Below are 14,904 nucleotides of genomic sequence, written 5' to 3' on the forward strand. Positions count from 1 at the left end.
ACTATATATATATATATATATATATATATATATAATTTAAATTAAAACTTAAGTTTTTAGTTTTTTAAAATTTAAAACTACATTAATCTAATATTTTGACTAAAAATTGATGAGGACGAGATTCTTCGTCCCCGTCAAATTCTCCGCGGGAACTTAGAGGACTATTTTCAATTTCCCGCTGAGGACGGAGACGGGGAGTATACTTTCCGGCCCCGCCCCGCCCCACCCTATTGTCATCCTTACTCTAAATATGGGTACTCACTTTCAGTTTCTAATTTTAATTTAGATGGTTCAACCCGCCCGATTAGCCCGACAACCCGAAGTTTAGGTTTAGGGCCAAACCGAACCCGAGAATAAAATATTAATAAACCGATTAGCCCGAACTAATTAGCTCGACAACCCGACAGGGCTGGCCCGAAACCGAGTGGGCTGGCCCAATTGACATCCCTAGCTATTAGTGCCTTTACTGATTCCGACTGGGCCGGATGTCCGGTAGACCGTAAATCCACCAGTGGGTATGCAGTGTTTCTTGGAGATAATCTTGTCTCTTGGCTCTCTCGCAAGCAACGCACAATAGCCAGGTCCTCGACGGAAGCTGAGCATAAAGGCCTAGCGGATGTCTCTGCAAAAGTCACCTGGATAGTTTCTTTGCATCAAGAACTAGGCCTACACTCCGGTACACCGGCTACTTTATGGTGCGACAACTTAGGGGCAACGTACTTAGCCGCCAATCCAGTGTTCCACGCTCGCACTAAACATGTTGAAATCGACTATCACTTTCTCTGAGACAAGGTCGCATCCGGGTAATTCGTTGTTAACTTTGCCTCTACTAAGGATCAGCTGGCTGACATCTTCACCAAACCACTACCAGCACCGCGCTTTCAAGCTCTCCGAGACAAGCTCAATGTTGTTCCTCTCCAACCTTGTGCTTGAGGGGGTGTGTTAGCAATAATAATGTCATAGTGTTAGCAATAATAATATTATAGCATATAGTTTGTATTTCTGGTTATTATTGTTAGTCAGTTATTCTTTCTATACTTTAGGAGAGATGGGAGGTAGCTTCCCTATAGGACAGCTAAGTGTATTCTCTCTGTAACTGATCAAACATTTGAATTTTATCTCTCATCTCTTCTCCCTCTATCTCTTCTTATAACACCCCACTTTTCTATCTCTTAATCACAAATCTAAACCACAATTATCATAAACTAAGCAGCGGAATTAAAAGTTAAAAGATAACTAGTGGGAATGTCACCGCCACAATCACCATTCTGTGGTGATTGCACAGGCTAAGGGGTAGAACTAGAAGCAAAATAAATATCTAACATCTATAAAAATACTGAAATCATAAGGGGGAAAAAGGTCACCCCAAAAGTCTACATCATCATCATCTATAATGAACATAAGTCTAAAATCCGAATAATCAAGTCATCAACATAATATAAGAGTTTAGATATCTCCAACTACGAGACTAATCTAACTCGATCATTTCTCACTGTTGGGCCCACCTGAAAGGGGTTTTGCAAGCAACACATAGGTAAATAGGAAAACACCCGTTAGCACGAAGCTAAGTATAACCACACTCAACCCTGTAAAGTACGATAGAATATACTTTGAAAATAATTTGATAACATTTTTATACAACAACTCATCTCATTGACAGCTTTAGTCATATCACATACTTTCTAGATGCTTGCAACCTATGATATCAACAGGCATGTTTCGATATATATAAGACTTAACAACTTAGGTACTTCAACATGTAATCGTCATAATAAACCTAACAAACAACTCATGCTTACAAGTAGTGTCACGCTAATAAACTATACAATGGTGCACCAAATGGTATTTTCATCTGCAACTTCAATACAAATGAGTCCAAGACATTCTCAACAACTCAAAGGAAAATACTAGATCACTTCCAAGCATAAACACAACAAAATCTCATAATTTCTACTCAATAAAGAGGCTTCATAGAGCCAAATTTAAGAGGGAGTCCATGGGGTTATACCTCTTGTAGCTTCTTCTTCTTGTGTGGTTCCCTATCCTTTCCTGCTCAGTTGCTAACACCTTCACCACGTATTCCCTCACAAAACATAGGTATATGCTAAGCTTAAGACAACCTCAGAGATGGGAGGCAAGGGTGGATGATCAAAGAGCAAATGGAAATTGATGGATGAGAATGAAAGTTAGAAACTTATTGTTTTGCTTCTTCTTTGGTTACAGAAAGCTTAGGGAGAGGAGAGGCAAAGAGATGGATCAGATGAAGGCAAGGTGAAATGGTTCTATTTATATGGGTTCAAAACCCTAGGTAGATCACCAATGATTGGTGGAGGGCTAAATGATCTTTTGGCTTACATCTTTAAAATATCAGACATGGCCTTGTGGTTCACCTTGTATCATGGACCAAGGGCTAGAAATGCCAACTTTGAATACTTTGGGGTTGAAAATAAATTTTCTCAAAAAGTTATTTAGATGAACCCTTGTTTAAAGTCTTTTTGAATTCTCCCGATCTCACTCAGATTGATTTCTCGATTTAAAACTTGGTACGCGAAGTACCCGAGATTTTAGTAATTTCGAATATGATAAATTTTGGTGTCGAATTAATTTAAAATGTGACTAAAATAATTTATTCAAACACCAATTGATCACAAAATTTTTTAATGGAATGAAAATGGCTATTTTGGAATTTCTTAATATCAGATTTATAAAATAAAATTTTGGGTTGGTACACTCTATCCCCCTTAAAAGAAGTTTCGTCCCGAAATTTAGAAGGAACGGACGGATTTTCTCAAAACAGAAGCTTTCGCAAAGATGGTGAGAATCTCAAGAATTGGCTTAGAAGTTCTCTTGGAATACTAAGAAGAAATGGAATCTCTGAGTTCCAACAAACACCCAAATAACTAAGGCGCGAAGCTCAATCTTACTACTAGAACTCACCACCCCAAAGTTTCTTTGTTACTCCTCTTATTCTTATCGTTCTTACCACTTCTTCAATCTCAACACTAAGTTCCTTTCTTTCAACTCTCCCACAACTTATCATTTCCAAGATCACATACCCTAACTTGCTCTTTTCTTACTTAATTCAATTCTTAGTTCCTCGTACTTTATAAAACACACGACCCACTTACCACTTTTCTCCTCAGGGCTCAACTCAAACAAAACAACTTCTCATACTCAACTCTAGACATTAGATAGCTTCGATAGACATTGAAAGCAAACTGAAAGTAGTCAAAATGACTCAGGGATCAATAACAATCTACGAGAAAATTTCCAGAAAGCATATGCTCAAACTCGATGATACAATTTCAAGGATTATTATGCCATCAACAATGAGAGATTTAGAATAGAGGATTGGCACAATGAACACAACGAGATACTCAAGAATTAACTGCTTTTAACTTCTCTGTTCTTTAAGCAAGGCTTACAACAAGTAAGGCACATAAACAAGTAACAGGTATAAGCTCTTATACTTTTCACATTAACAACTTTTACAAAACTTCCACTTTCAAACTTTAAATTTCAAAATCTCAACTTCTAACTTTCACTTCAACTTCTCACTGAAAACTTCTCTGCTTTACTTTCAAAAGATAGATAAGGGCACTTTAAACACATTGATAAAGCACATAAACAGATAGGCAAACGCAAGGGAACTCACAACCTCACCGCGTTCCTAATTGATACTTACAGTTTCTCTTAACTCTGATTCTCATACTTAGTCACTGAACTCGAAGCTTTCTGTTCTTAATTCATCACTTAGGGCTCTCTCCCTAATCTTATCCTTCCTAGGATTTCACTCAAGTTCATCTTCTAAACTCATCTTACTTAGGATTTCAACTTAGAGATCATTTCCTATTCGGTCTTCCCTAGGCTTTCCACTTAGAGTTCTCATACTTAATCCTAAGAGTCAAACTTCTTAAGTCACCCGCCATTCGTACCGCTTTGAAACCAATTTGTAACACCCTACTTTTCTATCTCTTAATCACAAATCTAAACCACAATTATCATAAACTAAGCAGCGGAATTAAAAGCTAAAAAATAACTAGTGGGAATGTCACCGCCACAACCACCACTCTATGGTGATTGCACAGGCTAAGGGGTAGAACTAGAAACAAAATAAATATCTAACATCTATAAAAATACTGAAATCATAAGGGGGAAAAAGGTCACCCCAAAAGTCTACATCATCATCATCTACAATGAACATAAGTCTAAAATCCGAATAATCAAGTCATCAACATAATATAAGAGTTTAGACATCTCCAACTACGAGACTAATCTAACTCGATCACTTCTCACTATTGGGCCCACCTGAAATGGGTTTTGCAAGGAACACATAGACAAATAGGAAAACGCCCATTAGCACGAAGCTAAGTATAACCACACTCAACCCTGTAAAGTACTATAGAATATACTTTGAAAATCATTTGATAACATTCTTATACAACAACTCATCTCATAGACAGCTTTAGTCATATCACATACTTTCTAGATGTTTGCAACCTATGATATCAACAGGCATGCTTAGATATATATAAGAGTTAACAACTTAGATACTTCAACATGTAATCGTCATAATATACTTAACAAGCAACTCATGCTTACAAGTAGTGTCATGCTAATAAACTATACAACAGGTATTCTCATGCTCTCAAATTCATATCACATAAACTGGATATACAAGGCTTCAAATATAACTATACGATCATGCTTGATGTACAATCTTAAATCAACATTTTCATTATACAATCACATACGACATTCTACTCAAATGCAATTCTTGTGCAATACTAGAGTCACATGCAATCTCATGCAATACTATGCTCATACTCATATGCAATCTCGTGCAATACAATACTCATATTCATATGCAATCTCGTGCAATACTATAAACATACTCATATGCACTCTCGTGCAATACTATAAACATACTCATATGCAATCTCGTGCAATACAATACTCATATGCAATCTCGTGCAATACTATACTCATACTCATATGCAATCTCGTGCAATACTATAAACATACTCATATGCAATCTCATGCAATACAATACTCATACTCTTATGCAATCTCATGCAATACTATAAACATACTCATATGCAATCTCGTGCAATACTATACTCAAACTCATATGCAATCTCGTGCAATACTATAAACATACTCATATGCAATCTCGTGCAATACTATAAACATACTCATATGCAATTTCGTGCAATACAATACTCATATGCAATCTCATGCAATACTATACTCATACTCATATACAATCTCGTGCAATACTATACTCATATGCAATCTCGTGCAATACAATATATATATATATATATATATATATATATATATATATATATATATATATATATATATATATATATATATATATATATATATATAGATTTAGGTTCTCGTGCGGGTGAGGGCTTCAGGTGCGGTTGTGCGGTTTAATCTGAGCCAGTCATCTCGCTTTAATCAACATCCAGGATTATCAAAGTTTTAAAAAAAACGCGGTGGCAATTTTGTAATTTTTGCATCTAGGTCAAAATTAAGGTGAGCGGATCTGTGATTAATGTGCGTGAGTTTTGTGCTTAATGTGCGTGTGTTTTGTGCTTAATGTGCGTGAGGTTTGTGCTTAATGTGCGTGGGGATGTGCTTAGCGTGAATAGTTGTTAAAACTTATAGTAATGTCAGTAGTTGTTGAAACTTAATGTCAGTAGTTGTTGAAACTTAAAGTCTGTGAGTTAATATTTAAAGTGCGTGGGTTTTGTGCTTAATGTGCGTGAAGTTGTGCTTAATGTGTGTGGGTTTTGTACTTAAAGTGCGTGAGTTTGTGATTCCGATCTAACACTTAAGGTGCACATTAGCTTATACTTCTTTGTTCCAGGCACGCGTTTTTTTTTTTTTTTTTTTTAATTTTCATTGATTTGAGCCGTTGATCTAAATTTGATAAACTACTCAGATTTAATCGCACAACCGCACGGGAAGCTATGCCCGCACCTGAACCCTTCACTATATATATATATATATATATATATATATATATATATATATATATATATATATATATATATATATATATATATATATATATATATATATATATATATATATATATACTCATTAATTCTCGTTGTAAAAATTGAGTATCTTCTGTGGAGGTCTCTTTAAGTCATAAATGACTTGCTTTCTTTTCTCTTGAGTCTCTCTTGACTCACTTTCTTTCCTCTTGAGTCTCTCTTGACTCACTTTCTTTTCTCTATAGTCAGTCTTGACTCACTTTCTATTCTCTTGAGTCTCTCTTGACTCACTTTCTTTTCTCTTGAGTCTCTCTTAACTTACTTTCTTTTCTTCTCGCTCGTAGACGGCTCAGGGTTTCACCGTATCGTGAATTGCCCCATCGGGAGAGGCGTAAATCTGACCCAATATCTCCTACCGTCTGCGGAACCAATCTCGTGGTTCTCGCGCTGTGGAATCAGGTATCGAACTTTAAGTGTGCACACTCCCTGACCAGGATTCCAAGACTGGTAGACAGTTTCCAACCTCGTAACGTGGAAATACGCCACGTTACATATCCTAGGACAGCAATGTCCATAAATATCTCCCGAGAGGACATAGTCCAAACGGTATCTTCTAAAACCTCACCGATATAGATAATACATAGATATATCTTTCATGCATCAATCTCATGCATGCAACAACTCTACTATTTCTCAATGCATCAAAGAATGTTATACCACATGCTTATGACTTTTTGAAAGTAATACTTGGGCTCACGTTGGCCCCTTATGCATTTTTGAAATATGACATATGTGAGATGCCGAATACTCTATAACATGCTTCTAAACCATGTATAAAAATAACATGAAGTACTCAAGAATATATAATATCATGCTTGGCTTGCAAAATAGCAAATTCTATACATTTCAATCAACAAATATGCTTCAAATCTCATTGATCAAATATCACATTTTAGTAATGCCTTCATAATAAATCATATTCTCAAAGGATCATACTTCTCTACTCAATACAAAAATAACATCAGATCACTTAGTCAAGTGTTTCACATACACAGTGAACTAACAAATATATGAACTGTGTAGTAATTCTTCAATAAATCCTTCATATCATACTCATTTTTATCCAAATTCAATGAAATCAAAGCCAAAACGTGTGTCGAGACGATCCCCAAGTGCCGAGCCATAAGGGCCCGTAACACCTGACCCGAAACGACACGTAGCTGAGCCACAAGGGCCCGTCCACTGCACAAATTCTTCCCAGATCAATACTCAGGGACCTGGGGCCGGACTCCTCATGAGCCGCTTCATGTGCCCCGTTACCATGCCGGGACTAGGCGGCGGCCCTCTTTTAGGGTCGTGCCCTAGTCCCGTGTAGCTACGGCTCTAGCAGGCGGCCCTCCTGATGGGCCGCGGCTAGGGCCGCTGGTCTGAGCTGGTGCACCCTGTGTGTGCACCAGATGGCATTTCCATCTGCAACTTCAATCCAAACAAGTCCAAGACATTCTCAACAACTCAAAGGCAAATACTAGATCACTTCTAAGCATAAACACAAAAAAATCTCATAATTTCTACTCAATAAAGAGGCTTCACAGAGCCAAATTTAAGAGGGAGTCCATGGGGTTATACCTCTTGTAGCTTCTTCTTCATGTGTGGTTCCCTATCCTTTCCTGCTCAGATGCTAACACCTTCACCACCTATTCCATCACAAAACATAGGTATATGCTAAGCTTAAGACAACCTCAGAGATGGGAGGCAAGGGTGGATGATCAAAGAGCAAATCGAAATTGATGGATGAGAATGAAAGTTAGAAACTTACTGCTTTGCTTCTTCTTTGTTTACAGAAAGCTCAGGGATAGGAGAGGCAAAGAGATGGATCAGATGAAGGTAAGGTGAAATGGTTCTATTTATATGGGTGTAAAACCCTAGGTAGATCACCAATGATTGGTGGAGGGCAAAATGGTCTTTTGGCTTACATCTTTAAAATATCAAACATGGCCTTGTGGTTCACATTGTATCATGGACCAAGGGCTAGAAATGCTAACTTTGAATACTTTGGGGTTGGAAATGAATTTTCTCAAAAAGTTATTTAGATGAACCCTTGTTTAAAGTCTTTTTGAATTCTCCTAGTCTCACTCAAATTGATTTCTCGATTTAAATCTTGGTACGCGAAGTACCCGAGATTTTAGGAATTCTGAGTAAGATAAATTTTGGTGTCGAATTAATTTAAAATGTGACTAAAAAAATTTATTCAAACACCAATTGATCGCAAAATTTTTTAATGGAGTGAAAATGTCTATTTTTGAATTTCTTAATATCGGATTTATAAAATAAAATTTTGGGTTGTTACACTTCTGGTCTACGCTTCTCTCTCCACCATTTACTCTGCTTTCATCGGCAGGGCGACCTTCGTCACCAGCCCCCTGAGGTCTATTTTCACCGTCGTCGACTCGCTCGAAAATCTGATCCGTATCGCCGTCGCGCCACTGCCGGCCGAGGTGGTTCCGCTCCGGTTTAAGAACGAGTCGGAGGCGAAGGCAAATGCTATAGTGGCGCTTCCGCCACGGTCCGGCTCCGGCGAGCTCCGTGGCCTTCGAAACTTGATCGCCCCTTTTGATTCATTCAGCAACGGAGTAATCGCTTTGGCCTTTGGCAAAATGGCTATTTCCATTATTGTGTCTAAACAAACTACTTTGAATGAACTAAATTCCACCTCAACATACACTTTTATTTTAATAAATTGTAGGTCATCAATATGGATTGACAACCCGGAGGTAACCTGCAAAAAAGGCTAATCGAATAATTGTAGGAGGTAAATGTGGCTGATTACACTATATTTTAGTTCGTGGTGGAAATTAAGCACTTCGCAGTGGTAGATGGGTCTATTTGACACTTCTGCCTTTTATTAGAGTTAATTTTAGCAGACTATCATATTATTGTTTTTTATGGCAATTTCAAATTTAGTCTCATACTATTATTTTTTTATCATTTGATACGCCAGACTATCATATTTTGAACACTTTTGGTCCTTCCGATAACTTTTCTGGTGAAACCTTATTTTAGATTTTTAGGCAAGGGTAATTTTGCCTCTTCATTTTTTTTTTTGTAAATTTTCTCAATTAGTTAATTCCAGCGGAGGTCCCTTGACCTTAGTCACATTTTCAATCATCGAAAGGACTAAAAGTGTCTAACATATGATAGTTTAGGATGTTAAATGACAAAAATGATAGTTTGAAATTTAGAATTGCTATTAAAGACAATGACCCTTTTTATTATTTGGTCCGACTAGCCCAATTTATAAATTAAAGAAATAGAAGAAAATATTTACATTTTTTTTTTCATCTTTTGAGTAATGGGTTGTGTCAAACTAAGATTTTTATTGTTTAATTAGCACATCCCAAACATACAAACTCATATTTTATCCAAATTACACCAATAACATATTTTACATCCTTGGTAGGGGAGGGGGGTAGGGGACTGGATGGAATGACAGTAGAGCTGTCAAAACGGGCCAGCCCGGCCCATATGGGCTAGCCCGTCTCGGGTTCAACTGGAAACGAGACGGGACGAGCCGACCCGTTTTTTCACGGGTTGGGATTTTCCCAACCCAACCCGTGTAGGACGGGCTAAACGGGCCAGCCCGTCAACCCTTTTTTTTTTTTTTTTTTTTTTTTTTGTATTTACATTATTAAAATATTTATTGTTGTATTGGTTAAGAATTGAACCCATAACCTTTAAGTTAGTAGTCAAGACTATTTCCAATCAGCCACATTAATCACAATGAACAAATATGTATATTTATATATATACAAATATGTATATACACATATAACATATACACATATAAAATTAGATTTTAGTTTTTAATATGTAATTATAATTTATTTAATTTATATTTAATACTAATATATTTTACATGTAATATTTTTTATTTTGTAATTATAATACTATTAAGTTATAAAGTTTATAAAATATATAATTTATTACTTTATGTAATTTATATAATAAATAAATTTTAAATTAAGATTTATATAAAGATACAATTAATTGTATTAATTAATACTTGTAATAAATGTAATATAAATTAATTATCAATTATATATTTAATAATGCTTGTGAATGATGTAAATAGATATATAATTATATTAAAATGTTTAACATGTGTTCTTAGCATAGTTGGTTTCAATATTAATAATAACTTGATAATTTAAGTAAAAAGTCAAGGGTTCAAGTCTTGTTAGCAACAATGTTTTTTAAATATTAATAAAATACCCAATTATACAACACATTTGGGGGTGGGATGGGTGGGGATACGGGTTATACGGGCCGGCCCGTGTAACCCACGGGCCAACCCGTATAACCCGTATCTCCCACGGGTTACACGGGCCGGGTTGGAAACGGGACAGGCTGGAAATCCTCCAACCCAGCCCGTGTAAAATACGGGTTAAATGACGGGTTGGGCTCGTTTTGACAGCTCTAAATGGCAGAACTAAGTGTGAGATAGGAATTTAAAAAATATATTTCAAATAAAAATTTAAAAAGACATATTCCGCCAAAATGAAAAAAACTTTCCTCTGACCAAAATGAATAATTTTCATTAATTTTATTTTTTTAATGGTTAAACACTGAAATTAAAAAAAAAAAAAAACAATTACCGTAAATTATTTTTTGGGTTTCTTAACCAATCAAGTTCATCATATCAGCTTCCCCTTAATTTAATGCAATAATTTGTACTTTAGTTTTGAGGTTCACTAATTACGAAACATGTAATTAATGCTCGCATCACCTGTGCGTTAGTTATGATGTTCACTAATTACAAAACATATAATGCTCCCATCATGTGTACTTTAGTTATGAGGTTCACTAATTACAAAACATGTAATGCTCGCATCATTTGTACTTTATCATAATGTTATGCTTCCATCATATTGAGAACTCCCTTTCCACTAGCTACCCCATGTTGCAACATTTTCATGTGCATACATTTATATATAGTTACAAATTAAAGTCGAGAAAATGATACTTGCTGAACATGAAATCTTTTGTATCAAATTTCAAACACGTGATAGCTAGTGATTTATAAATTATTATGCATGATGTTCATAAATACATAATCCATAATTCTATAATTCTATAACAAAATATATTTAATTTGAGGACAACTAATTTAACACAATATATATAAAAGCTCAATTGCGGTCAATGCCTAACGTGCGGCCGGTGCGGATTCATCATTAGGTATGCAACAATGCACTAATAGTGTTAGGAAACGCACTAGGGTGAAATGCACCAGTGCACCACAAAACGCACCACACACCAAAAAATACACCATTAGGTATGAAAAACGCACCATGGTGAAATGCACCAATGCACCACAAAACACACCACACACTAAAAAATGCATCATACCTCACCACACCTCATGGTGCGTTTATGCGTACCTAATAGTGCGTGGGCACACGACCGCACGGACGGACTCAACCACCCCCCCCCCCCCCCCCCCCCCCCAAAAAAAAAAAAAAACCACTTTCTTTCATCTATTTCCTGATAACTCAAAAACCCAAAAAAAAAAAAAATAGAAATTAATTTTCCTTTCTTTCACATGTTTTCACCCACCAATGAACAAGAAAAAAAATTTATGTTTATTTTATTCCTATGATCATTTCCTTTCAATTAACACCACACTGACAACGTCGTCAAAACTTATTGCTATAATCTGCAAGCACACAGAACTAATTAGTGAGGTTCTTTCTTTATATTGCTTTTGATTTTTCTTTTACTGCATTTCATATCAAGAAATGTGCGCACGATTCAGACAGCATTAAACGGTGCACACGATGTTATATATTAGTGCACATAATCGCCCAAAGCACATCACAAGTTCACATCAACCCCTTTTGTTGTCATGTGCTCCATGTGTTTGTCTCGCAAAATTAAAACAATGGACACTACCAAAACATTTCAATTTTCTTATAATTAATAATAATAATTTATTATTTAAATGAAATTGTTTAATAATATAGACAGTAAAGGTGCAGCCAGGAAGACCATCTCCAACCATCTGCACCAAATTTTACATCAAAAGGAATATTCCCAGCATATTTTTATACCAAATTTTTTCCATCTCCAACCCATTACACCTAATTTTGCACCAAATTTTATTCCTACACCCCTCATAAAGTTTATATTTATACTTTTATTCTTTTAACAAAACTAATAGTTGAAATTTAATAAATTAGACTTTAATTATATTTTATTTAATTTTATTTTTAATTAAATTATATTTAATATTAAATTATGTTTAATATTTAACGAAATATGTAAATATATAAAAACCAAAAAGGATACAATATAATTATAATGCAAATATTATTTTATTTCACAATAATAAATCATAGAACATCCGCTACATTTAATTTTCAGAATTACCATATCGTTTCCACATATGCTCGATCAATGCATCACGAAACGCATAATGTGCTTCTTTATTTTTTATTTGCCTATGTCGCGCAAGAAACTCTTCAAAGACAATTCTTTCATCTCTACCTATATCAACCTCAGGAGCCGGTGTTTCTTTCCAACTTCGTATATCGACTTGCTCATCACGTTCATCTTCAATTATCATATTATGCATTATGATGCATGATGTCATTATATCATGCAATACATGTTTATCCCAAAAACGTACTGGTCCCTTGACTATTGCAAATCTTGATTGAATGACCCCAAATGCACGTTCTACATCCTTTCTACATGTTTCTTGCATCATTGCAAATAACTTTTTCTTTTTTTCCTCGGGGATGATGAATAGTTTGTACCAGGGTTGATCATTTCGGATATATCTCATCAGCTAAATAATATCCTATATCGTACACTTTCCCTTGAATAACATAATGAGTAGGAGGTGTCGTACCATTTGCAATGTTTGCAAACAAATGTGATGCCTCCAACACATTAATATCATTATTCGACCCTGGCAAATCAAAAAGTGCATGCCAAATCCACAAATCATAATCAGCTACGACCTCGAGAATAATAGTTGGTTCTCGACTACACCCAACATATTGTCCGACCCAAGCTGTTGGACAGTTTTTCCAAGTCCAGTGCATGCAGTCTAAACTCCCAAGCATCCCTGGAAAGCCACGCCTTTCACCAATTTCAAGCAACCTTGCAAAATCATTAGCATCAGGCGCTCTTAGATAGCGTTGTCCAAAAAACTCTACGACCGCTCTTCAAAATCTCTTCAAACTTTCAATTGCTGTTGATTCCCCAATTTGGATGTATTCATCTGTTGCATCTGCTCCTACTACATAAACCAAAATTTGAAATGCTGCTATTACTTTTTGTAAAGTAGAGAAGCCTAGTCTACCGATTTTATCTCTCCGTTGCACAAAATAATTTTCGTGATCTGCAACAGCGTTGGCAATTCGTAAGAAAAAATTTTGACTCATCCGAAATCGTCTACGAAATATTGCCTCATTATATTTTGGATTTTCTGAAAGATAATCAGCATGTAATCTTCGATCACCATCTTCACGGTCACAGTAAATCACTCTATGCCTGGAAATTGAACCACCATGACTTGGGTTGATGGCTTGAGTAGACATAATCTCCAAACAGTAAGTCATGGCAGCATTGTTTGTAACACCCCGTGTTACGGCCTTCAATCCCGGATTAATTATTTAATTAATCCCGTTAATAATAATTAAATATGATTTAATTATGTTAGGTTCACCTTTAATTAATTAGTAAGGTCCACCATGAACTGTGGACCCTCGCCCGAATAAGAGTCTTAAGCCTATTAGGAATAATGGAAGTAGGCCTTTTACTATTCAGATTATGATTAGGATCCTCTTTAATTAATATGGTCCACTATGGACCGTGGACCATTATCCCTAAAACAAACCCTAGCCCTATAAGGAATAGAATTAGTAAACGCATACCATTCAGGCCCTAACTAGGAGTCTTAAATATATAAATAGGAAACTTAGGAGGCACCTAGAATCCCCACCACAATAATCTCTCACCACCCAAAGAGTTCCAAGAATCCCCTTAAGAGAAATCAAGAAATCAAGAAAGTTTAAAGAAAGATCCTTCATAGCCAAGGAATTAATTAAGGCTAAGAGGTAACCCATGTCTCAACAAAACCTATTTTCATAGTTATAATTCCCCCTTAGGGTTTCCCCATATTATTGTATATTGGCGAGTTATGATGATTATTATTGGTAATTGATGTGATGATCCCATGGGGGATCTTGATGATCTTGATATTGGGAGATTCTTGGTAATTATGGTGTTCTTGATAATTATATGGAGTTCTTGATGATTATGTGTTGTTCCTGATAATTGTGTGATGTTCTTGATGCTTATGTGTTATTCTTACCGAATCTTGCAATTAGAAGACGAACCGTATTCTTGTTGATATAAAAGTGATTAGAACCCTAGGTTGTATCGTATGATCTTATTCTTGGGTTATCGGGTGGGGAAATCGCATGTTTGGGTGTTGATTATATTTAGAAAAGCATGATAGGTTATGTGCCGTTCGTTTCTTGTATTTGATTCGTTAATTGGCTACGTGTTGTCGTTAATTTCGTCGTAAAGTGTCTATGCATGGTTTCGGGTTCCACAACGGTTCCCGGGGAGTAAAGTGTGTGAAAAGAGTCAGTGGGGGGTAGGGGACCCGCCACCTACCCACGACCGTGAAACACCGCCCGGCAGCGGGTAGCCGGCGGGCGGGCAGCTGCCCGCCGGCGACCCGCTGCCCGGAACAGTAATTCCGGCGGGCAGCCGGCGGGTGGCCCCCCACCCACCGGCTACCCGCTGGAAATTCCCCCACCTCGGGATCCCGGCTTCCCCGATTGACGTTCCCCCGATCCCCGTGGTGTCCCAACGG

The 14,904-nt window shown here is 36.4% G+C and overlaps 1 protein-coding gene across 1 annotated transcript; it reads right to left on the reverse strand.

The window, feature by feature from the left end:
- Positions 1 to 12,838: 12,838 nt before the first annotated feature.
- On the reverse strand, positions 12,839 to 13,639 carry LOC109183665. Its single transcript, XM_019333721.1, has 2 exons — positions 13,261 to 13,639; positions 12,839 to 12,984 (listed from the first exon to the last, which is right to left on the reverse strand). Exons 1-2 carry the CDS (start codon positions 13,637 to 13,639, stop codon positions 12,839 to 12,841), a joined length of 525 nt encoding a protein of 174 aa, XP_019189266.1.
- Between the last annotated feature and the right edge of the window lie 1,265 nt (positions 13,640 to 14,904).

This window comes from Ipomoea nil, unplaced genomic scaffold (assembly GCF_001879475.1).
Source record: "Ipomoea nil cultivar Tokyo-kokei standard unplaced genomic scaffold, Asagao_1.1 scaffold1149, whole genome shotgun sequence".
Classification (NCBI taxonomy): Eukaryota; Viridiplantae; Streptophyta; class Magnoliopsida; order Solanales; family Convolvulaceae; genus Ipomoea; species Ipomoea nil.